Here is a 25081-nt window from a genome sequence, read left to right on the forward strand (position 1 = left end):
CCATAGATTAGGTGCGCCCTTTGTGCTCAATTGCGCGTATATTACAGATCATACAGTGCCAGATTGTTTCTACCTTGGTTGGAGGTAGCCTGTCGCTGGGCAGGCAAGGATCGCCCAGACTGCACTATCAAGTTTTTTTTTTTTTAAACGTCATAGATGAATATGTATCTCACCTTCCTGCTTATTTTTGATTGACAAATGCGCTGCTGTTTGCCACAGCTAAAGAGCCGGCGCGCGCATAGGTTGGATGAAGTCAAACAGCTACCACGTTACGGATTTATTTTCTCCCACACGCAGACCCGGAAGCAGAAATACAGACTTGGGCTTTGTTTTGTTTTGTTAGTATCTGGACTGGAGTTAGAGGGGAAACGGCAGCGTGTGCATGGTCGGGGAGTTATACCTTGGGAATGGAAGATGAACACATTTCTCTCAATGTTTATAAGTGTAGAATGCCTAGTTTTGTCAGCAGTTATGACGAAGAGACAGTCTGTAATCCATCAGAAGTTTTTGATAAAGTTGAGACATCAGGCACAGATTTTATTCAAGATGCCAGGGAAACAAAGATCCGAACACCAGACGGGGTATCGGAGACTCACAAACACAGGGTTGAGAGAACGGGTTGTAAAGAAAATGTTGAAGGATACAGTTTCAGAAAACCGACTGCAGTGGATATTTTGAGGAATTTCGGGACGACGAGATCCCCTACGAATTTCAATAACAATTCAGCAGATGACCAAAAAGATCCAGATGATGCCATGGTAGACATTGTTTTAAATGAACGAATTGATTGTGTGGACCTTGAAAAGTCAAGTGGCAGTGAAACGAAGGGTGGAAAAGAGCAAATCGCAGATCACACAGAGGGATTAACGTCATCCGATTTGGATGAAGTTGATGTAACAGATTCTGACGAAATTTGTGAATGTAGCAGGGCTGACGACGATTTCGTACAGTTGAAGGAACATGTTTACTGTACCGTATACTGTATTGCAAACGATAACTACAGGAAACCGGCTGACAATACCGGAGAACACCAATATAATGGGGCGATAACTCCGTCAACAACAAACGTCGCCACAGAGCCAGCCACGGATTTGCAGCAGCAGAGCGATTTAGAACTAGGCCACCCCTCTGTCCCCGAGCCATACACCCTATCAAACCTGATTGATCCTAGAACTCTGAACAACTTTTACAACGGGGATTACAATGTATCAATTGTCTTGACCTGTCGCATCTGTCTGGACGACAAGCACATAAAGCCTCTACATTGTTGCAAGAAGGCTGTCTGCGAGGAATGCCTGAAGAGATACATCAGTTCACAGGTATAAACCTGGCATCACAGTTCACTGAAGGCTGTCTCCAGCATCACATGTTTTCTATGTCAAGCCTTTTGGATAAAGTGTGTGTGTGTGTGTGTGTGTGTGTGTGTGTGTGCTCAATAGACACAGGGTAAATCCGCACCCCTTTTGATTTGAACGAAACCTCCATACATATTTACCCATTGTAGAAGTGCTAAGAGAAAGTCACTTTTTGGACCTGAATGCCAAAACATTCAAGAGATAAAGGTGCTGAAAGGTGACCCATTGTGCATACCAGACTATACCATGAGACATCCATGTCTTCATCACTGGAAAAGATAAACGTTTGAGATTGATATAATTTAAAGGCTTACAGTGTTGTCAAAATGTTCTGATTTCTGGAGAGAAAAAAAGCTTTTAACATCAATTATCTAAAAACGCATAAACTCCGATTTGTTTTTTTCATATTCGCATATGTTGTAGCTTAGACCCTATTTTACATCATCAAAGGTTTTTGTGTTGTTCCCGCCATCGGTTATACAATATACACAATATATGCTCTTGAGTACAGGGTGGGTGTCATGTTTTAGCTGATAAATGTACTAAAATGGGAATAAAATAGACATTTCAAATGGTACCACAAAGATGGTTGGAGGTCCACACATCAGATAATGTTGACTTAAATGGGAATATCTGTTGTTTTAAATTATACCGTCAATCCTCCATAGGAAACAGTTTGAAATCACACACCATATAGCCCAGGGGCCTTAGAAATGCCTTCATAAGAACTCTAAAGATGTATTTTCTAAAGTTGCCACCCCACCCCAAACCTTGTCGTTGTTGTTTTGTATATTGTATATTTTAACATTTTATTATATTAAGTGTTTTGCTAGTTTAGGATTTTACTATTTGATAATTATATATGATTGGTGTTATGATTGTAAATTGGTTTACAATTCAGTCTATGACTGCGAGAAACCAATAAAACCTACTACTACTACTACCTTAAAAATGAATTTTTATTTAAACCCCTTTTTTTTTCAAGAAATAATAAAGTAGTTTGACAACACTTTGTAAGCTTTTAAATTATATCAATATCATCCGTTTATTTTCCAGTGATAAAGACGGATGTCTCATGGAATGGTGGGGTATGCAAAATGAGGGAACTTTAATAACCTTTATCTCCTGAAAGTTTTGTTTAATACCTCTAAAAGTAGTTGGGGGAGGGTACTAAGCTAACATATGGAATTGTTTTAAGATGGTCATACCATGAATCTATTTAGCTGTTTGATTTGGAATTTTAGGACCCATTTAGGTATCAACAAATTATTTGATAAAATATTGAATTTGGCCTTTACTACTATAGCCCATAGAAATGCATTGAATAGGTGTCCCAAAAAAAATCTGAAGGAATAAGGTTTTGAAGTGTCAGTCCTATATCTATGAGATATAAGAAAGCTCAGGAAGTATTTTAGATTTTTTTTTGGACACCTATTTAACCCCTTATTTTTGTTTGCACAAAACTACCTCCATACTTCCATTGGTTTGTATGGGTTACATTCAGACGAGTCCCGTGACACTTACTAGCTCAAACGGTTCAGACGCTACAGACAGAAGTTGGCACATCAGCGTTACCAACTTCAGACAAGTCCTGTGACACTTGTGGGAGTTGTAGAGCAAAACGTAGACCACCATCGTGTTCGTGGGAGTCTCCCCTTTCAATAGAGTGGTCATAATAGGCCAAACCGTTCGGACGCTTTTCGGGATGTCTCATGGTCTGACAAACACCGCTGTAGCTCGGCCACCTTCCAGATTGGATTGAGACGCAATAAATCTGTATCTGCGAGCTGTCGGCTAGAGCGCAGGTGCCAAGACCAGAGTAGGCACATTTGCTATTTAACGCAACAGTTTTTGTGACTAAACTATTGGTAGAGTTGAAAATGCGATAGAAACACATTAAACTTTACATTTTTATTCGGTATATGAAAACTTAAGGGAAGCATTACATTTTATGTGCACTACGTCATCACGCACTGATTTTTATCTGCAAAAATTCTGTTTGGTGGAAACACACCACTGGTGGGAAAATGCACATATTTTCTTTATGCAGAAATTAGAATATTCCCATGAAAATCTGTCGCCAATTGGATGGAAACGTAGCTAGTGACACAGAAAAAGATAGGGCCTATACATATTCAAACAAGCCTGGCACTTGTAGGCCTACCTGTTGTGATTATTTTAGGTTTTCACAACACACATGTATGTTTACACTCATTGGATTTGCTTTGGGTCTTTGAGACCCTCCCCAGCTCATTGGCATGTCAATAGCGTATCCAGGTGCAGATGTTGTGGTCTGTAGACATTTGGCTGGCTATGTCTTACTGTATACCCAATGGGAGCGTTGGTCCATGTGCTCAGACTAGTTACCATGAGGATGAACACCTGCTGGGGCAGTCTGCTGGGAGAGCACTGGGGTCTAGTATTACACAGAGGTAGACCCAGTCAAATGGTCTGTCTCCTGCTGCAGCCTGGAAGATAGACAAGTCATTGGAATGTAGGCTAGTATAGTGATAAATGAACCGGTTGAACAATTTCCCATCTTAGTATTAGTATTAGGCCTATGTGTCAGTATTTTGGTGGGCTGCTTGGCGAGAAGGGATGGAAGGAATATCCTATTGTGTTGTAACAGTGCTGCCTCAGCCTGCCTGCCTCGGCCATTGTTTTCCTTGTTTAGGGAAGTAATGTGCTTGCTGAACTTACTGGCTCCTCACGTAAGGAACAATCTGCAACAGCGCTGTGCTGTGGAATCCAACAGGATAACTAACTCTGTGCTACTGAGTGTAAAGTGAAGGGATATACTAGTCATTTCCCAGAGCATGCATCAGTGTCCCTGTCTATCCTTGAATAACGTGTGGGATGACTGTGATATGGTATACAAAGTTTCTATGGACGGTTAACACAGATAACCAGTGTGTGGTGTCTGTGGTTGATTTGCATGGATATGGACGCTTTAGAAAAACAAGTGTGACTAAAGAAATTGCGACGTCAGTGAAGGCACTGACTGCCTGCGAAATGGCTTTGTTGGCTGAGTGTTGTGGGTGTGCTGTCTTTCCTCACGGCTGATGGCAGCAGCGGAGGTAGGGGTGGAGACAGAGTTGTGTGTGTGTGTGGCTGTAATTGATAGCCTAAGCCAGGAGTCCCCCCCCAAAAAAATCGCGACCCCACCATGTAAAAAATAAATAAAATAAAGAAAGTGAAGTGATCAACGGCCAATGTTTACTTTTTTAATTGTGGCTATGACAGTCTACAAATCAGTCTGACAGTATTTCAGTCTGAAGACAGTATGGTTTGAAGTGACTGAAATGCATCAGAAAGGTATCGGGAAGTTCGGAAGATCATCCAGCAATAATTTTGTATGATCTTTTGTGTAGAAAAGATCATCATTGATGATGTTAATTTTCCCCAGTCTGTTTTAGTGCCTGCTCACTAGGCAAAAACGTCATTTCAACCCCCAAAATCTTATGGAGGACTAAAAGTGCCACAATTAAATAAATAAATACACCATTAAATAATTACTTAAATGTGTCATTAATTAATTAAAATTAGAATTAAATACATAAATGTGTAATTAAATGTATCATTAATTAATTCAAATACCGATTCATTTTATGTAAAATACATATATAATTATTTCACTATTTACATTTACATTTCATGATCCTGCATTGCAGTGATTCATGAATTACTTAAAACTGTCAAACTGACCCATCAAAGTCAGTGGGCGGGGCTAACGCGAATCTAGTCTGATCCATTGCTTTGGTCTGAAGTAGAGTAGGCCAACCTGGATAGAGACAATGGAGGATCTCCGTGAACTTTCCAGGGAGTTGGTTAGAGACATTTTAAACTTAGCAGAGGATGTAGAAGCAGGACCTGCTGACATTATCCGGAATTGATTTGTCTTGGCTTGATGCAGAGGGTAACCAATCAGGCGTTAGGTTCCGCCTACCAACTTTTGATGGGTCAGTTTGACAGTTTTAAGTAATTCAGGAAGCACTCCAACGCAGGACCATGAAATGTAAATGTAAATAGTGAAATTATTATATATGTATTTTACATAAAATGAATCGGTATTTGAATTAATTAATGACACATTTAATAACACATTTATGTATTTAATTCTAATTTTAATTAATTAATGACACATTTAAGTAATTATTTAATGGTGTATTTATTTATTTAATTGTGGCACTTTTAGTCCTCCATAAAATCTGTGATGACGTTGAATCAATGTGCAAAAACTGATTGGATTTGCAAAAAGTAATTAACATAAGGGCATTTCATATTTTTTTGGTGAAATTTGTTGGATTTGTCAGTTGACAACTTCAACCAAATGTATACAAAAATAACACATATAAACGCAACATGCAACACTTGGGAGCCAGGCACACCCACTGGGGAGCCAGGCCCAGCCAATCAGAATTAGTTTTTCCCCACAAAAGGGCTTTAATACAGACAGAAATACTCCTCAGTTTCATCAGCTATCTGGATGGCTGGTCTCAGACGATCCCGCAGGTGAAGAAGCCAGATGTGGAGGGGCTGGCGTGGTTACACGTGGTCTGTGGTTGTGAGGCCGGTTGGAAGTACTGCCAAATTCTCTAAAACGACGTTTTAAGCCTCGGCTTAGGGTAGAGAAATTAACATTCAATTATCTGGCAACAGCTCTGGTGGACATTCCTGCAGTCAGCATGCCAATTGCACACTCTCAACACTTTTGACGTCTGTGGCATTGTGTTGTGTGACAAAACTGCACATTTTAGAGTGGCCTTTGATTGTCCCCAGCACAAGGTGCACCTGTGTAATGATCATGCTGTTTAATCAGCTTCTTGATATGCCACACCTGTCAGGTGGATGGATTATCTTGGCAAAGGGGAAATGCTCACTAACAGGGATGTAAACAAATTTGTGCACAAAATATGAGAGAAATAAGCTTTTTGTGCATATGTAAAATATTTAGAATACATGAAGCTTGGGACCAACACTTTTTCATGTTGCGTTTATATTTCTGTTCAGTATAAATCAAAACTAGACGTTGAACTGGGTGGTCTTGTCCTCTCTGTTCTAATGGGTCCTGCGTGGCTTATTGGCATTTTAGAGGGAAATAGGAGACACATACGTGTTCCTGAGAGTCTTATCTTTCAGTGATAGGGTCATAATATTTTGTAGCTTAAACCGTTCAAAAGATAGAGCCACATTTGTATGAAGAAAACAGACATCTAGCGGCTACTGGAGGTTACTGGCGTAACCCTGGTTCTATGAACAAAGTGCGATTATTATGATGTATTTTTTCAGAGTTTCAAATCAGGCGACCCCACATGGAGCTGCGACCCCTAGCTTGGGAAACGCTGGCCTAATCACAGAGCTCTGGCCCTGTAGCACCTAATGAAATCACATTGCTCTCCCACGAGAGGCTGTGTGCTGCTGTGTGTTCTCTCTGAAGACAATGTCAGGGATCTTGTTATTGTCATCATGTAGCATCAGATTGCAGACAGTTCCTTGACTCTCAAATCCAATTTAGGTCAGGATTTAGGTCAGGTCAGGATAGGGACTGATACAGCACAAGGTCATTTCCATGTAAAAGGACCCATGTGCGCCAACATATGAAGTTCAAAGGAGCATATCAAATTGGGTGTCAAATTAAAGCTAAGAGTATATTTTTGGGAAATGAAGGCATAGATACATTTTTCAACCATTTTCCATTTAAAAAATGTTGGCATAAGCAAAGGTTTTGATTTCTGGATAAACAGAAGGAAAAGGGGTCTTAGAAAACATCTACCAGAAAAAGTCTTAAAAGGTATCAGAAATACATAAAAACACAATAATGTTGACGTAAAGACCCCTGCCAACTAATATCAACACTTATATTTAGTTTTGGAGAAATTGTTTACCTTCTGTAAGTTTAAGAAATGTTGCCTTGTGCCTTGAATTCCGTTACCAAAAACCCACATATTTAAAGGTGCTACATAGGATTTTTTTGCATTTCTGCATTGTAATTTCAGAAATAGTGGGACGATAGTGTTTCAAAGTATCACTTACGCGCCAGTGTTGTGATTGGCTGGGATATTCGCCTATTGATTTCTCCTGCTGGAGCGGCATCTGTTGTCAAAATGGGAAAGCTGTTTTGACTTTGTGGTTATCTGGTGGAAATCGGGTAAAACGGCCAATGTAGAAATCGCTCTGTCATTTCCTGGTTGCAAATATTATACACTGTTCATTCAATTTCTGTTTATGTGAGAAAGTAAGCACCTAATATTGTAGGGAATCATTGTACAATCTACATTTCTGTGAAATATATTTTCAATAACAAGGCTCAAGCGCGAGTCTCTGCCATGTTACGGGGAAATGGGGGGAGGTGGGAGGGGGGAGATTTTGTTTTTAATGCAGCCTAGTGCTATTGCAATTCACCTAGCTTCCACATACTGTAGGGGAGAAATTCTGAGAAATTCTAGGTGTAGCACCTTTAAGATATTTTCTAATTTCTCTCCCTCATGAGGAGGGAGGATAACGAAGTTCACAGAAGTAACAAGTAATAGTAGACCTACCAATTAGTTATAGTGATTTTGCTGATATCAAATTTGTTTATGAATTATTAAGTGATTAAAACTCGTAATTATATTACCAAATTGTTAACGGAATTACTGCAACTGAATTGGCTACAATGGGAAATCATAATTGTCACAAACTACAGTTGGGTCACCTGCTACTGTTGTCCCTACTCTACTGTGCTCTGCTTTGCTGCACTGTGAAGTCCAAACTTATGAAACATGAGGAGAATAACGTTCATATCCATAATTATGCATTTCTGTGTAGTACAGATCAGGGACCCATGATGTAATTCCGTTACCGGAATTCCGTTACCTGGTGTAAATCCATTTCACTTACTGTAGTTCAATAACCAAAATAGATTTTTTTCAAACTTAAGGTGCTACAGTATGTCATAGCTGACACCCCATTCTTTCTGTAGACATCTTTGACATCTTAAATCGGAGCAGATATTTACAGTGCCTTCAGAAAGTATTCACACCCTTTGACTTATTCCACATTTTGTTGTGTTACAGCCTGAATTTTCAAATGGATTAAATTGAGATGTTGTGTCCTTGGCCTACACACAATACCCTATAATGTCAAAGTAGAATTATGTTTTTAGACATTTTTACTAATTAATTAAAAGTGAAAAGCTGAAATGTCTTTGGTCAATAAGTATTCAATCCCTTTGTTATGGCAAGCCTAAATAAGTTCAGGAGTAAGAATTTCCATAACAGTCACATAAGTTGCATGGACTCAATCTGTGTGCAATAGTAATGTTTAACATGATTTTTGAATGACTACCTCATCTTTGTACCCCACAAATACAATTATCTGTAAGGTCCTTCAGTTGAGCAGTGAACTTCAGACACAGATTCAACCACAAAGACCAGGGAGGTTTTCCAATGCCTCGCAAAGAAGGGCACCTATTGGTAGATGGGTAGAAATACTAGAAAGCAGATATTGAATATCCCTTTGAGCATGGTGAAGTTATTCATTACACTTTGGATGGTGTATCAATACACCCAGTCACTAGAAAGATAAAGGTGTCCTTCCTAACTCAGTTGCCGGAGAGGAAGGGAACTGCTCATGGATTTCACCATGAAGCCAATGGTGACTTTAAAACAGTTACAGAGTTGAATGGCTGTGATAGGAGAAAACTGAGGATGGATCAACAACATTGTAGTTACTCCACAATACTAACCTAAATGACAGAGTGAAAAGAAGGATGCCTGTACAGAATAAAAGTATTCCAAAGCAATCATCCTGTTTGCAATAAGGCTCTCAAGTAAAACTGCAAAAAATGTGGCAAAGAAATTATGTCCTGAATACAAAGTGTAATGTTTGGGGCAAATCCAACACAACACATCACTGAGTACCACTCTTCATATTTTCAGGCATGTTGGTGGCTGCATCATGTTATGGGTATGCTTGTCATCGGCAAGGACTAGGGAGCTTTTTAGGATACAAAGAAATGGAATAGAGCTAGGCACAGGCCAAATCCTAGAGGAAAACCTGGTTCAGTCTACTTTCCAACAGACACTGGGAGACATTCACCTTTCAGCCGGACAATAACCTAAAACACAAGGCCAAATATACGCTGGAGTTGCTTACCAAGACGACATTGAATGTTCCTGAGTTGCTTAGTTACAGTTTTGACTTAAATCGGCTTGAAAATCAATGGCAAGAAAATGGCTGTCTAGTAATGATCAACAACCGACTTGACAGAGCTTGAAGATTAAAAAAATAAATAATGTGCAAATATTGTACAATCCAGGTGTGCAAAGCTCTGAGAGACTTACCCAGAAAGACTCACAGCTGTAATCGCTGCCAAAGGTGATTCTAACATGTATTGAGTCAGGGGTGTGAATACTTATGTAAATGAGTTATTTCTGTATTTCATTTTCAATACATTTGCAAAAATGTATCAAAACATGTTTTCACTTTGTCATTATGGGATATTGTGTGTAGATGGGTGAGAGAAAAAAAAGTAATCCATTTTGAATTCAGGCTGTAATTCAACAAAATGTGGAACAAGTCAAGGGGTATGAATACTTTCTGAAGGCACTGTAACAGAGTTTTTGGAAAACATGGTCACATAACCTTAAGGAGATTTTACAGTAATTCGTTACTAAAGTTTGCATCTGCACAGTTCTTCCACAAAATTAGTTTTTGTCAATTTTTCAGTGAAAAATGTTAAAAGTAGTCCTTGTATATAGAGTTGTATGGTTTGTTAAACATTCAAATCAAATCAAATTGTATTTGTCACATGCGCCGAATACAACAGGAGTAGACCTTACAGTGAAATGCTTAATTACAAGCCCTTAACCAACAATGCAGTTTTAAGAAAAATAAGTGTTAATACCATACTGTGTGTTAATTAAAGAGCAGCAGTAAAATAACAGTAGCGAGGCTATATACAGGGGGTACCGGTACAGAGTCAATGTGCAGGGGCACAGGTTAATTGAGGTAATATGTACAGTACCAGTCAAAAGTTTGGACACACCTACTCATTCCAGTTTTTATTTTTTGTACTATTTTCTACATTGTAGAATAATAGTGAAGACATCAAAACTATGAAATAACACATAAATCATGTATTAACCAAAAAAGGATTAAACAAATTTGAGATTCTTCAAAGTTGCCACCCTTTGCCTTGATAACAGCTTTGCACACTCTTGGCATTCTCTTAACCAGCTTCATGAGGTAGTCACCTGGAATGCATTTCAATTAACAGGTGTGCCTTGTTAAAAGTGAATTTGTGGAATTTCTTTCCTTCTTAATGCATTTGAGCCAATCAGTTGTGTTGTGACAAGGTAGTAATGGTATACAGAAGATAGCCCTATTTGGTAAAATACCAAGTCCATATTATGGCAAGAACAGCTCAAATAAGCAAAGAGAAACGACAGTCCATCATTACTTTAAGACATGAAGGTCAGTCAATCTGGAAAATTTCAAGAACTTTGAAAGTTTCTTCAAGTGCAGTCGCAAAAACCATCAAGAGCTATGATGAAACTGGCTCTCATGAGGACCGCCACAGGAAAGGAAGACCCAGTTACACCTGCTGCCGAGGGTAAGTTCATTAGAGTTACCAGCCTCAGCAATTGCAGCCCAAATAAATGCTTCACAGAGTTCAAGTAACAGACACATCTCAACATCAACTGTTCAGAGGAGACTGTGTGAATCAGGCCTTCATGGTTGAATTGCTGCAAAGAAACCACTACTAAAGGACACCAATAATAAGAAGAGGCTTGCTTGGGCCAAGAAACAAAAGCAATGGACATTAGACAGGTGGAAATCTGTCCTTTGGTCTGGAGTCCAAATTTGAGATTTTTGGTTCCATCCGCCGTGTTTTTGTGAGACGCATAGTAGGTGAACGGATGATCTCCGCATGTGTGGTTCCCACCGTGAAGCATGGAGGAGGAGGTGTGGGGGTGCTTTGCTGGTGAAACTGTCTGTGATTTATTTAGAATTCAAGGCACACTTAAACAGCATGGCTACCACAGCATTCTGCAGCGATACGCCATCCCATCTGGTTTGCGCTTAGTGGGACTATCATTTGTTTTTCAACAGGACTGTTTAAGGGCTATTGTACCAAGAAGGAGAGTGATGGAGTGCTGCATCAGATGACCTGGTCTCCACAATCACCCGACCTCAACCCAATTGAGATGGTTTGGGATGAGTTGGACCGCAGAGTGAATGAAAAGCAGCCAACAAGTGCTCTGCATATGTGGGAAGTCCTTCAAGACTGTTGGAAAAGCATTCCAGGTGAAGCTGGTTGAGAGAATGCCAAGAATGTGCAAAGCTGTCATCAAGGCAAAGGCTGGCTACTTTGAAGAATCTAAAATATATTTTGATTTGTTGAACAGTTTTTTGGTTACTACATGATTCCATATGTGTTATTTCATAGTTTTGAATTAGTAGGTGTGTCCAAACTTTTGACTGGTACTGTACATGTAGGTAGAGTTAAAGTGACTATGCATAGATAATAAACAGAGAGTAGCAGCAGCGTAAAAGGGGGGCTGGTGTGGGGGGGGGAGAACAATGTAAATAGTCCGGGTAGCCATTTGGTTAGCTGTTCAGGAGTCTTATGGCTTGGGGGTAGCAGCTGTTAAGAAGCCTTTTGGACCTAGACTTGGCACTCCGGTACCGCTTGCCGTGCGGTAGCAGAGAGAACAGCCTATTACCAGGGTGGCTGGAGTCTTTGACAATTTTTAGGGCCTTCCTCTGACACCGCCTGGTATAGAGGTCCTGGATGGCAGGAAGCTTGGCCCCAATTATGTACTGTGCCGTACGCACTACCTCTGTAGTGCCTTGTGGTCGGAGGCCGAGCAGTTGCCATACCAGGCAGTGATGCAACCAGTCAGGATGCTCTCGATGGTGCAGCTGTAGAACTTTTTGAGAATCTGAGGATCAAATGGCAGACATTTTAAAGTGAAAAAAACTGAGTCAAAGCATAATTCTGTTACCGTCGAATTCCTCCATGTTCACATGGGCTTCTTTAGGGATGAATAGGCAAATTCAATTGTTTCCAAGCTGTAATGAGCAGGCTGAGGGTTTCAGGGGCAGCAGCACAGTCATCCTGTCCAACCTTAGTTTCTGTGGTTTCCTGCTGCTGCTGCTCATAGTGATGTTATTATGCTGTAATAGCTGTATAATTGAAAATGTGCCCAATTGATTTGGCACTGTATGGACATTGTTGTGTCTAATGGATGTACTTGGGGAATGACAGGGCCTTTTGTTCTACTGTTAGGGTGTGTCTTGGGTTCTTTGGTTTTGGCAGTTTTGAATCTGCTAGTGCTAACCTGTAAAACCTGTCTGTTGAAATGGTTCTCCTGCGTCAAACAAACTGTAATGTCTGTTACAGTACATTAACACATTAAACACAGTGACGTCAACTGCTTGCTTCATAAAGTGGCAGTGTCTGTCATGCCTAATGCATTTCAGTGCATTAAACCCTGATTTAGAGGATTTGCTGTTGGCTCTCTTAGGCTCAAATGCTCTCACACTTGTGCACTGGTTTCTAAGCGTTTCCAGTGACCTGTATACAGTACATTCTACGAGTCAAAGAGTTTCAAGCATTCCTTGCTTTGTGTGAGTTCTATGGATCCTATGAACTCTAAGCACAGTTTAGGCTTAGTTGCTTTCCAAAACTTGTCCAATGATTGGTCAAAGTTTTCTGTCTCAACCGATGTGGGCTTGAAGTACGCACCTACCAGCTCTTGAGTCCTACAGTGTATTTTCTTCTCCCTATTTTTGGAGGAGTTCTGAAGGCTTCTTTGCCTGTAATGATTAAAACTGTCATTGCTTTTAATGTCTGTATTCGTATTCCTGTTAGGGTGATGTCTGGTCTGATGATAAAAGGCTGCATGTCTTCCAGTCTGATATGAATAGGCTGTGTGCTCTGCTCTGAATTCCTGTGATGCTGCCAGACCAGAGGGAAGGAAATACATGACTATCAATCTCCTCACCATGTCTTGGGTGCAAAAAGGCACGGTATTTTAAAAAGCCTAATTTAAATGGCTAATTCTTCAAATAATAGAGCCACACGCATGTCCTTAGTTCATCCTTGCTTTCTGAGCACTGTCACAGTCGAGCCATGTATTGTCAACTTCTGACTCAAGGACATGTTTTTTTCCTTTTGGTTGATTACAACATATCATTACTTCCTGTTTCCTTTGATTAAGGGGCATGTTATTATTGCCTCTCCATCTTTATGCTGTAGAGGAAACTCCTATCAGGCTTAGTCTGTCTAATTGTGTTAAATAAAGATGCCTCAATGAATCTCTATGAGATGAGGCTGATAAGTAGTTGTGTGCCGGTCAGTCTTTGACGATTGCAATGTTCTGACCTTCTGCCAGGATCCAGGAAGGATGTTATCCTGCCCTCTAGATCCGGTGTGATGCCACATGTCTCTATCCTGTCCCTCACACTGGCTCAGAGTCCTTACATATACATTTTGATATCGTCTGAGCTCGGCGTACCACTGGTTTGTCATCCCTGTCAGAGAATATGAAGACTTTCCTCTCAGTACATATCACCGTATTGCAGATGCTACATGACACATTGTTATTCGCTTGGCTTTTTGCATAGTTATATAATAGTATCCCTAACATCCTATTATGACTAACACGGACAGTATAACATTGGTAGGAGACGTGCCTGATTCACCAAAGCTGTGATCAAACCGACACTGAACGTTTGAGTATCTGTAGATTCACGTCAGCATCACAAATCATTTTATGAGCATAGATGAAGTGTAACATACCATAAGGAGGTTTAGAGGGAGCCACCCTAGGTAGGATCCATTGTGTTGCTTCTTGCTGACCATTATCATGGCGTTACCAGCCTTATCTTGTGTCACTCCTCTACCAAAGCTGGTTCCACCGGCTCAGGCTGAACACTATGGACAGATGTGTGTGTGTGTGAGCGAGGGCAAGTGAGAGATAGTGTGTGTATGAGAAAGATACCTCTAGCTCAGGGCACACAGAGGCCCGGGGGGTCGCCTGAGGACAGAAGCATTCTGCCTAATAAAGTTAATCTTCTCCTCTGGTCATTAGTGAAATCAGGGCTAAAATTAGACCTAATAAAGGGATGAAAACGCACTCCCGGAGATCGCTCATTAATATCTGTGAGGCTGTGGTGGACTACAGTTTCTCCTCTGCTCACATGTGTTTGGCTCTTTAGCAGCAGGGCAGTTATGCTAGGTGTATTAACACACAGCACTAGACCACTGATGTTATGCCTTGGTGAAATCCAGGGGCACACTGCTCTTGGAGGGGAAGGGAGATGTTATAGGCCTATATATTTTTCACACCTTGACACTGCTCCAGTGTCCCTGCCGTGTTGGCTGTCAGGGTCACAGGCCTGGTTGATGGGAATAGAGGTGGGCTCCAGGGTCGCCCAGGGTACTCCTTCACACCCTCGTCACACCTTCACAGGTGGCGACTCTCTTACTGACTGTCTCATCTCATCAGCGTCACAGCCTAGCTAGTCCTAAGCCTGTGACCTTGTCTGTGCAGCTTTAGCCGATAGTTGGGACACAACAAAAACTACCCACATATTTACTTCCTTTTATTTACACACACAGTAGTTATTAGTGATGGGGGAAAATATTTCTACAGTCACATTTTGCAATATCATTTTTAGATGATATTATATAAATTTTTGACTCCAAGTATTGATTTGTAAAAATAAATAAAAAAGTGCTACTGTAGGTAGCGTTAGCTAGCGCTAGTCGGTCAAAACTCTGGTATTTTTCTTCCTATAGCTTGTTCTCCATCTTCTTTTTAAATAGTGAGCCAACATGTTTTCAGCACTTTTATTTCCATGACTGATCAAAACTCATTTTCTCATGGCTCTCTCTTGTCCCTCTGCAGCAGATACAGTGGGGAGAACAAGTATTTGATACTCTGCCGATTTTGCAGGTTTTCCTACTTACAAAGCATGTAGAGGTCTGTCATTTTTATCATAGGTACACTTCAACTGTGAGAGACGGAATCCAGAAAATCACATTGTATGATTTTTAAGTAATTCATTTGCATTTTATTGCATGACATAAGTATTTGATCACCTACCAACCAGTAAGAATTCCGGCTCTCACAGACCTGTTAGTTTTTCTTTAAGAAGCCCTCCTGTTCTCCAGTCATTACCTGTATTAACTGCACCTGTTTGAACTCGTTACCTGTATAAAAGACACCTGTCCACACACTCAATCAAACAGACTCCAACTTCTCCACAATGGCCAAGACCAGAGAGCTGTGTAAGGACATCAGGGATACAATTGTAGACCTGCACAAGGCTGGGATGGGCTACATGACAATAGGCAAGCAGCTTGGTGAGAAGGCAACAACTGTTGGCGCAATTATTAGAAAATGGAAGAAGTTCAAGATGACGGTCAATCACCCTCGGTCTGGGGCTCCATGCAAGATCTCACCTCGTGGGGCATCAATGATCATGAGGAAGATGAGGGATCAGCCCAGAACTACACGGCAGGACCTGGTCAATGACCTGAAGAGAGCTGGGACCACAGTCTCAAAGAAAACCATTAGTAACACACTACGCCGTCATGGATTAAAATCCTGCAGCGCACGCAAGGTCCCCCTGCTCAAGCCAGCGCATGTCCAGGCCCGTCTGAAGTTTGCCAATTACCATCTGGATGATCCAGAGGAGGAATGGGAGAAGGTCATGTGGTCTGATGAGACAAAAATAGAGCTTTTTGGTCTAAACTCCACTCGCCGTGTTTGAAGGAAGAAGAAGGATGAGTACAACCCCAAGAACACCATCCCAACCATGAAGCATGGAGGTGGAAACATCATTCTTTGGGGATGCTTTTCTGCAAAGGGGACAGGACGACTGCACTGTATTGAGGGGAGGATGGATGGGGCCATCCAGAGATTATGTCTCTCACAGTTGAAGAGTACCTATGATTAAAATTACAGACCTCTACATGCTTTGTAAGTAGGAAAACCTGCAGAATCGGCAGTGTATCAAATACTTGTTCTCCCCACTGTATATTACATTTACATTTACGTCATTTAGCAGACGCTCTTATCCAGAGCGACTTACAAATTGGTGCATTCACCTTATAGCCAGTGGGATAACCACTTTACACTTTTTTTTTTTTGGGGGGGGGGGTAGAAGGATTACTTTATCCTATCCCAGGTGTTCCTTAAAGAGGTGGGGTTTCAAATGTCTCCGGAAGGTGGTGAGTGACTCCGCTGTCCTGGCGTCGTGAGGGAGCTTGTTCCACCATTGGGGTGCCAGAGCAGCGAACAGTTTTGACTGGGCTGAGCGGGAACTGTGCTTCAGCAGAGGTAGGGGAGCCAGCAGGCCAGAGGTGGATGAACGCAATGCCCTCGTTTGGGTGTAGGGACTGATCAGAGCCTGAAGGTACGGAAGTGCCGTTCCCCTCACAGCTCCGTAGGCAAGCACCATGGTCTTGTAGCAGATGCGAGCTTCAACTGGAAGCCAGTGTAGTGTGCGGAGGAGCGGGGTGACGTGAGAGAACTTATATGGTGAGTAATATGTTTGGGACATCTAATCGCAATACAATCGTAGTATCGAATCACAATACATATTGTATCGGCACCTAAGTATCGTGATAATATCGTATCGTGAGGTCCCTGGTAATTCCCAGCCCCAGTAGATACGTGTATCATGCTGGTGGCCATACAGGGTTAGTTACAATAGGCTAGACATATTATTAGAGGAACCAAGCCTGAAATTAATAAATACAGTTATCAGCTAATACAGGTTATTTTGTCTGGACTGAAGTCAAATGGAGGTCCCCACTCCACAGGAGTTGGCTGATTTCATAGTTCTGGGAAAGAACAGAGTGTATTATTGATATCCCACTGTCTACCCAGATTATCAACTCAGTTGCACTGTGACTGCTCTTTCTAGGAGAGTTTTCGATCAGCTACCTCTAATGTAATAACACGTGAGCTCATTGGGCAACAATGGCTGAACTGCTGCTGCAGTGCACTGAGCAACCCCAGAGCAGAACAGAGTACACAGCCTGGCCCTGAGGAACTGAGCTGAGTGCAGGGCCAGTAACAAGGCCCATAGGCCCAGAGGCCAGACTGCAGGGCATTACCCCAGAGCTGTGCTGCGTCACTCTCTAGTCCAGGGGTAGGTTACAAAATTCAGTTGTGGGCCGTTTTTTGTCGGAACAGATGGTTGGGGGGGGTCGGAACATAATTATAATAATTTGTACACTGCAAATTTACCACAATAAGGCCAAAAAGAGATTGTATTTGAAAATAACAATTTTTTCATAACTTGATTACATGATATTATTATGTCTCTTTTTTATATGTGGGAATACTAGGGAACAGATTTCCTAAATTAAACTAATTTTTAGCTGAATTCCTGGTGATTTTACAGTGTATTTTGACAAACATTTATTTTTATTTTTTTTATGATATTTTTTCAAACTTAAAACTCGTGTCAGTTTTGGCCCGCGGGCCGCCTGTTGCCGACCCCTGCTCTAGTCTCTACTCAGTCTACTGTATGGACATGTACTACAGGCCTAGCCGGCAGGGGATTACTCAGATCAGATCAGCAGTACTGTGGACTAATCCTCTGGGAGGCCTGGGTCTGGCCTGCCCTTCTGTCTGCACCATGCCCTAGGTGGTAGTGGGAGGAGGCTAAGACTCTCACTGAGACCTTGTACTAGGCCCTTCTTCCTCTGTTGTTTTCCACAGTTGTAGTAGTAAGTCGCTACTGTTGTTCATGGAAGCCTTCCAGCTTCACCCAGGAAGTCCCAGTCTGACACCACGTCACGTGAACAATGTGGGTGAAATGAAATCTTATTGATGCCAGAGATCTCTCCCTGCTCTACTCCTGCCTCTGGGAACCAGTAAAGGTCACAGATCCTAAAGAAATTCTCACACACACAGTATTTCTGTTATAAGGGTATTAGGGTAACAATGAATTTTGCCTTATGTCAGTTAGCCTACAGTACCAGCCAGGCCATGTATACTGAGTGTATAAACATTAGGAACACCTGCTCTTTCCATGACATAGACTAACCAGGTGAATCCAGGTGAAAGCTATGATCCCTTATAGATGTCACCTGTTAAATCCACTTCAGTCAGTGTAGATGAAGGGGAGGAGACAGGTTTAAGAAGGATTTTGAAGCCTTGAGACATGGATTGTGTATGTGTGCCATTCAGAGGGTGAATGGGCAAGACAAAAGATTTAAGTGCCTTAGAATGGGGTATGGTAGTAGGTGCCAGGTGCACCGGTTTGAGGGTGTCAAGAACGGCAACGCTGCTGGGTTTTTCACGCTCAACAGTTCCTGTGTGTGTCAAGAATGGTCCACCACCCAAATAACATCCAGCCAACTTGACACAACATGGGCCAGCATCCATGTGGAATGCTTTCGACACATGCCCCAACGATTTGAGGCTGTTCTGAGGGCAAAAGGGGGTGCAACGCAATATTAGTAAGGTGTTCTTAATGTTTTGTACACTCAGTATATGTTCTGTATTGTATGTACACTGTAGTGTTTGCTTTGTTTACCCTTAATCTACATAACACATTATGCAATCCATTAGCTTAATGTATTGACAATATTTGATAACCGGATCTACGGCCAATAGCATTGTGTATGTGTTTGCATGTAACTTATGACCACTGTCCATTCAATAGTTGATCCTAATTTGTCATACAGCATTCTGTAGAGTAGATCATGAACCACGTCTCTCGTCATTGATCCCTGTGTAATGTCTGTCTCCCCCAGGTCAGGGTGGGCAGAGCGGACATCGTGTGCCCCATCACGGAGTGCAGTGGTTACCTGGAGGAAAGCCTGGTGGTGTCCCACCTGGGCATCGAGGAAGTGGCTAAATACAAGTACTTCCTGGAGTTGAGCCGGGTCGACTCCAGCACCAAACCCTGTCCCCAGTGCAGCCAGTTCACCTCGCTGAAAGGACGCACCCCCAGTAGGGCAGAGTACAAATACAAGGTGAGAGAGAGGGCCTATAATGTTCTGAGATCAGATATTAAACAGAAGGACTGAGCCCAAGTAAAAGTACAGGGCCTCTGCTGTTTCTAATATGCACCATGATATTATACAGTAATAATAAGAAAATATCTGAATTATGTATGTCTTTCTGAAGAATGCATATAATCTGACCATGTGGAATGCTTTGGGAAACGCTTAGGTTCCTTAAATCGTCGACAATGTGCATCATTGTGCATCATTAATGATGGAGGCTTTTAGTCCATGCAGACAGGCACATCTATGCACTTATACTGTATGCCGTGCATCTAGCCAATCACATGTCTGTGCCCTCTCTGCAGATCCAGTGCACCAAGTGCCAGTTTGTGTGGTGTTTCAAGTGCCACGCCCCCTGGCATGATGGTCTGAAGTGCCATGAATACAGGAAGGGGGACAAGCTGCTGCGTCACTGGGCCAGTGTCATCGAGCACGGCCAGAGGAACGCCCAGAAGTGCCCCCGCTGCAAAGTGAGTGACAGGGCCAGGAGAGTTTACAAAAATAGCAAACCTTGCTACTTGAGGAAGATTGAGGTCGACAGTTTTGCAGCAAAACAATGATAATGTTAGGCCTCCTCACATGGTCATAAAGGGTGTTCTCTTGACTAGGAAGGTGGTGATTAAAGTGAGCAAACACAGCCAGTCCTGTATCCCAGCAAAACCTGCTAATTGTGTTTAAGGAATCTCAAGAGAGGACCGACAGTTCTCCAGCTCTTTATGTCCACATAAGGTTATTAGAGATGTATTTTTCAGGAGTTCTACAGCCATGTATCCTCAGTGCATGTTCTCTCTCTCAGAGCTTCAGACACAGGGTTAGGAAAGAGAGAGAGAGAGATATTGTTCTTGTCTTCGTCTCTCTAGTCCACTTGTAACAATGGCTGGAAATGAAGCATTCCAGGAAGTCATAAGACCGAGCCCTGGTCAGAAAGTCAATACCAAATTAGATTTAGTGAGCCACGTCAGTTATTTGTTTCATAAACAGTGAGAGGCCTTTTGGAGAGCAACAACAGCAAACACAACACAGCACTGGAGGGATCCATCACTGATGTGTGGGCTGCTAGCTAGCTGTCTGTCCATGGCAGCACTCTCCTCTCAATGTACTGTCAGTCAGCATGAGTCAGGGAGAGGGGTTGAGTGATGCTCAGATATCGGGACAAAATGTTTCATTATTTTACCTTAAAACAAACCAAAACACTTTGTCCACCACACAGCTTGAAGTATAGGCTACAGCCTATGTTTTATATTCTGAAAAGACCTTCGGTGAGCTAACTGATAATCTCGTAATTGCTACATATTCTCAGAGTTATTAATTTGTGCAGAAGTTAGGATCTCACTTTAAACGAACAACAACTTATAAAGGCTTTATAGATGGAGCATTCATGAAGTCATATGCCGCTCACTGATGATGTCACTCTCCCCAGATCCACATCCAGAGGACAGAGGGCTGCGATCACATGAACTGCACCCAGTGCAACACCAACTTCTGCTACCGCTGTGGGGAGAAGTACCGCCACCTGCGATTCTTCGGGGATCACACGTCCAACCTCAGCGTGTTTGGCTGCAAGTACCGCTACCTCCCTGAGAAGCCCCACCTCCGCCGGCTGGTCCGGGGGTCCGTGTGTGGTGAGTCTACCCAGCCTAAGCCCGGGCCCCAGAGGCCCTTAAAGCCTTCATAGAGGGGACACATTGGGTTTCACTAAGTTATTACCTGTTACCTTTTATGGTTATTATTATTAGGTAAGCAAGCAATCAGTAGCCTCTGAAAATATGGCTGTATACAGTGGGGAGAACAAGTATTTGATACACTGCCGATTTTGCAGGTTTTCCTACTTACAAAGCATGTAGAGGTCTGTCATTTTTATCATAGGTACACTTCAACTGTTATTGCATGACATAAGTATTTGATCACCTACCAACCAGTAAGAATTCCGGCTCTCACAGACCTGTTAGTTTTTCTTTAAGAAGCCCTCCTGTTCTCCACTCATTACCTGTATTAACTGCACCTGTTTGAACTCGTTACCTGTATAAAAGACACCTGTCCACACACTCAATCAAACAGACTCCAACCTCTCCACAATGGCCAAGACCAGAGAGCTGTGTAAGGACATCAGGGATAAAATTGTAGACCTGCACAAGGCTGGGATGGGCTACAGGACAATAGGCAAGCAGCTTGGTGGGAAGGCAACAACTGTTGGCGCAATTATTAGAAAATGGAAGAAAGTCAAGATGACAGTCAATCACCCTCGGTCTGGGGCTCCATGCAAGATCTCACCTCGTGGGGCATCAATGATCATGAGGAAGGTGAGGGATCTGCCCAGAACTACACGGCAGGACCTGGTCAATGACCTGAAGAGAGCTGGGACCACAGCCTGAAAGAAAACCATTAGTAACACACTACGCCGTCATGGATTAAAATCCTGCAGCGCACGCAAGGTCCCCCTGCTCAAGCCAGCGCATGTCCAGGCCCGTCTGAAGTTTGCCAATGACCATCTGGATGATCCAGAGGAGGAATGGGAGAAGGTCATGTGGTCTGATGAGACAAAAATAGAGCTTTTTGGTCTAAAGTCCACTCGCCGTGTTTGGAGGAAGAAGAAGGATGAGTACAACCCCAAGAACACCATCCAAACCGTGAAGCATGGAGGTGGAAACATCATTCTTTGGGGATGCTTTTCTGCAAAGGGGACAGGACGACTGCACCATATTGAGGGGAGGATGGAAGGGGCCATGTATCGCGAGATCTTGGCCAACAACCTCCTTCCCTCAGTAAGAGCATTGAAGATGGGTCGTGGCTGGGTCTTCCAGCATGACAACGACCCGAAAACACACAGCCAGGGCAACTAAGGAGTGGCTCCGTAAGAAGCATCTCAAGGTCCTGGAATGGCCTAGCCAGTCTCCAGACCTGAACCCAATAGAAAATCTTTGGAGGGAGCTGAAAGTCCGTATTGCCCAGCGACAGCCCCGAAACCTGAAGGATCTGGAGAAGGTCTGTATGGAGGAGTGGGCCAAAATCCCTGCTGCAGTGTGTGCAAACCTGGTCAAGATCTACAGGAAACGTATGATCTCTGTAATTGCAAACAAAGGTTTCTGTACCAAATATTAAGTTCTGCTTTTCTGATGTATCAAATACTTATGTCATGCAATAAAATGCAAATTAATTACTTAAAAATCATACAATGTGATTTTCTGGATTTTTGTTTTAGATTCCATCTCTCACAGTTGAAGTGTACCTATGATAAAAATTACAGACCTCTACATGCTTTGTAAGTAGGAAAACCTGCAAAATCGGCAGTGTATCAAATACTTGTTCTCCCCACTGTATATAGGCCCTCAAGTGCTGTTAAAAATATGCTCTGATTAGCAATTGTAATTTTTAGGCCTTATGCATGACTGCTGAATGTAGTTATGACACTTCCCGTGACTTTCCTACTTGGTCTCTGTGATCAGACTCAGAGAGATAGATAGGCAGGCAGGCAGGGGTGACGAGGAAACTTCAATTACCATGTGGGTGGCCTTTCATCTTCTTAATCAAATCCCGCTGCTTATGAATAATTCACACAATAATGAAGATGATCAAAACAGCATGGACTAGCTTGATGCTGCTGATATGACTCTTTCATAACCCGTTTTCACAATACGGTTACTGCCTATGCTAAAAGTTTGCATTGTTGTCACGGCTCTGAAGTCAGAACAATAACGGTGTACTGTAGTAGCGACCACAGTGGTTTGCATGACCCTTATCAGCAGAACGTCCTTATCTGAGGTTACGCGTGTCTCTGTGACCCTGCCTGAAGTGTCTGAATAGTGAACAGCTCTCCTGAGAGATGCAGTAGTCCTCTGAGAGGTGTTCTGACTGCAACTCTGTCTGTCGTTCCCCCAGGGCCTCAGGCAGTGTGGCGTGTAGTGGCATGCAGGGCCTCAGCTGTTGCTCCCTGAGTGGGGTTAGCTAAAGTTAGTCAGAGGCCAGCAGGCTGCCAATGGAAACATCTGACACATGGTTGACGGTGGGCTAATGTGGCCCTCAGAGGGGCTCCAACACCCCCCTCTACCTTCTATTAAAGCACTATCACGTCTCCCATTCTATTGTTTTGACAGCCTTGCCTATGTTTCCCCAATATGCAGCCGCCATACTACAAATACATATTTTTGTTTTTTTATTAGGAAGACCCCATCCAAATAGCACACGAAGGTGCTATTCCAAACTGCCCTGTCCTCCCCATGCATTTTCATGTATGTACTTGTCCTGACCCCTTATGAACATTTGTGTTGTCTCTTCTGTCTCCCTCCCATTCCAGTATGTAAAGTGGTGGTGGCCCCTGTTGTCATAGTCCTGGTGATGGCAGTTGGAGCATTATCCCTGGTCATAGGTAAGCACTGCTACATCCTGTTATAATCCTGAAGAAAACATGAAACATTAGATAACCAGTGGTGCTTTAAAGATATAATCTAAAATGTGTTACTTTCTCTTGGGTCAGGTAGGTACATGTAGTGTGACTCGGCTTGTTCAGTGGCTGTGGTGTGCTGGCGAGGGCCACCTTTGTCTTGGTGTAAACAGATAGAAGCGGCTAAGTGTCTGCTTGTTCAGATAGCTCTGCTACACTGGGCGATGGGAGGATGACACACTGATATAAAGCTGTTGACAGTCACTTGTTAATCCCACTCACAAATGTGACCGACCACCTCGATTCGGTCTGATGTTGCAACATTTTAAATGCTGTTTTTACATTGGATAAAAGTAGAGACTCAAAGCTACAAAATGGTATATCATACACTGAAGTTGAGGAACAATGGGAAAGTAATTTACTTTGAAAGTTGATAGACTTGTAACCCCACTTTTGAGAAAATGGCCCTTGAATGTTTTGGTGCTGGAGAACTCTTCCTTGTCTACACCCATTCAGCATCGTTCACACCTCTTAAGCCTTAGCCCCACCCATCTCTTTAAGGATTCACATGTGAGGCCATGTGCTAAACAGAGTGTGTACGGTAGTATAGTAAACAACCAAAGATTTCAAAAACTCCAGGTAGAAATACACTTTATCTAGTCCTTGGCCTATATCCTAGTCTGACTTTGGTGCAAGTCATGTTGTTCTTCACATTACCTACTCTGGTAAACACACACTATATCAAATAAAATCAAAGTTTATTTGTCACATGCACAGGATACAGAAGGTGTAAATGGTACAATGAAATGGTTACTTGCATAGTAGCAATAACAAAAACAGAAAGTGTCCAGATAAAAAATATTGTACACTGAACAAAAATATAAAAGCAACATGTGAAGTGTTGGTCCCATGTTTCATGAGCTGAAATAAACACACAAAAAGCTTATTTCTCTCAATTTTGTGCACAAATTAGTTTACATCCTTGTTAGTGAGCATATCTTCTTTGGCAGGTGTGGCATATCAAGAAGCTGATTAAACAGCTTGATTATTACACAAGGCCACTTCCTTGTGATAGTTGTCACTTCATTTGCATGCATTAACTGTCAGTCATTTCACTGAGCTTAGTGCCTGCTCTATATTAACCCGCCTGTTCTCTCCTGCTCTGCTCTGCTCCGCTCTCTCCTCAGGCCTCGTGGCCTTCCCTATCTACTACATCTGTAAGAAAAGACGGAAGCGCACCCAGGGGACAGGCCGCTGGCTCTGAGCTGAGGACCACGGCAGTGTGGTCAGGACCCTGCTCCAGAGACGGGGCCCAGGGAGGGG

General features: G+C 42.4%; 1 protein-coding gene across 1 annotated transcript; it reads left to right on the forward strand.

The window, feature by feature from the left end:
- The first annotated feature begins 352 nt into the window (after window positions 1-352).
- On the forward strand, window positions 353-25081 carry LOC311107102 (E3 ubiquitin-protein ligase RNF217-like). The gene is made up of 6 exons (XM_084149575.1): window positions 353-1319; window positions 19126-19347; window positions 19686-19850; window positions 20801-21002; window positions 23672-23743; window positions 24946-25081. The coding sequence occupies exons 1-6, from the start codon at window positions 408-410 to the stop codon at window positions 25020-25022; spliced, it is 1650 nt and encodes a 549-aa protein (XP_084005701.1). The 5' UTR covers window positions 353-407; the 3' UTR covers window positions 25023-25081.

The sequence above is a fragment of the Coregonus lavaretus genome (genome assembly GCF_964263955.1).
Source record: "Coregonus lavaretus genome assembly, chromosome: 31".
NCBI lineage: Eukaryota > Metazoa > Chordata > Actinopteri > Salmoniformes > Salmonidae > Coregonus > Coregonus lavaretus.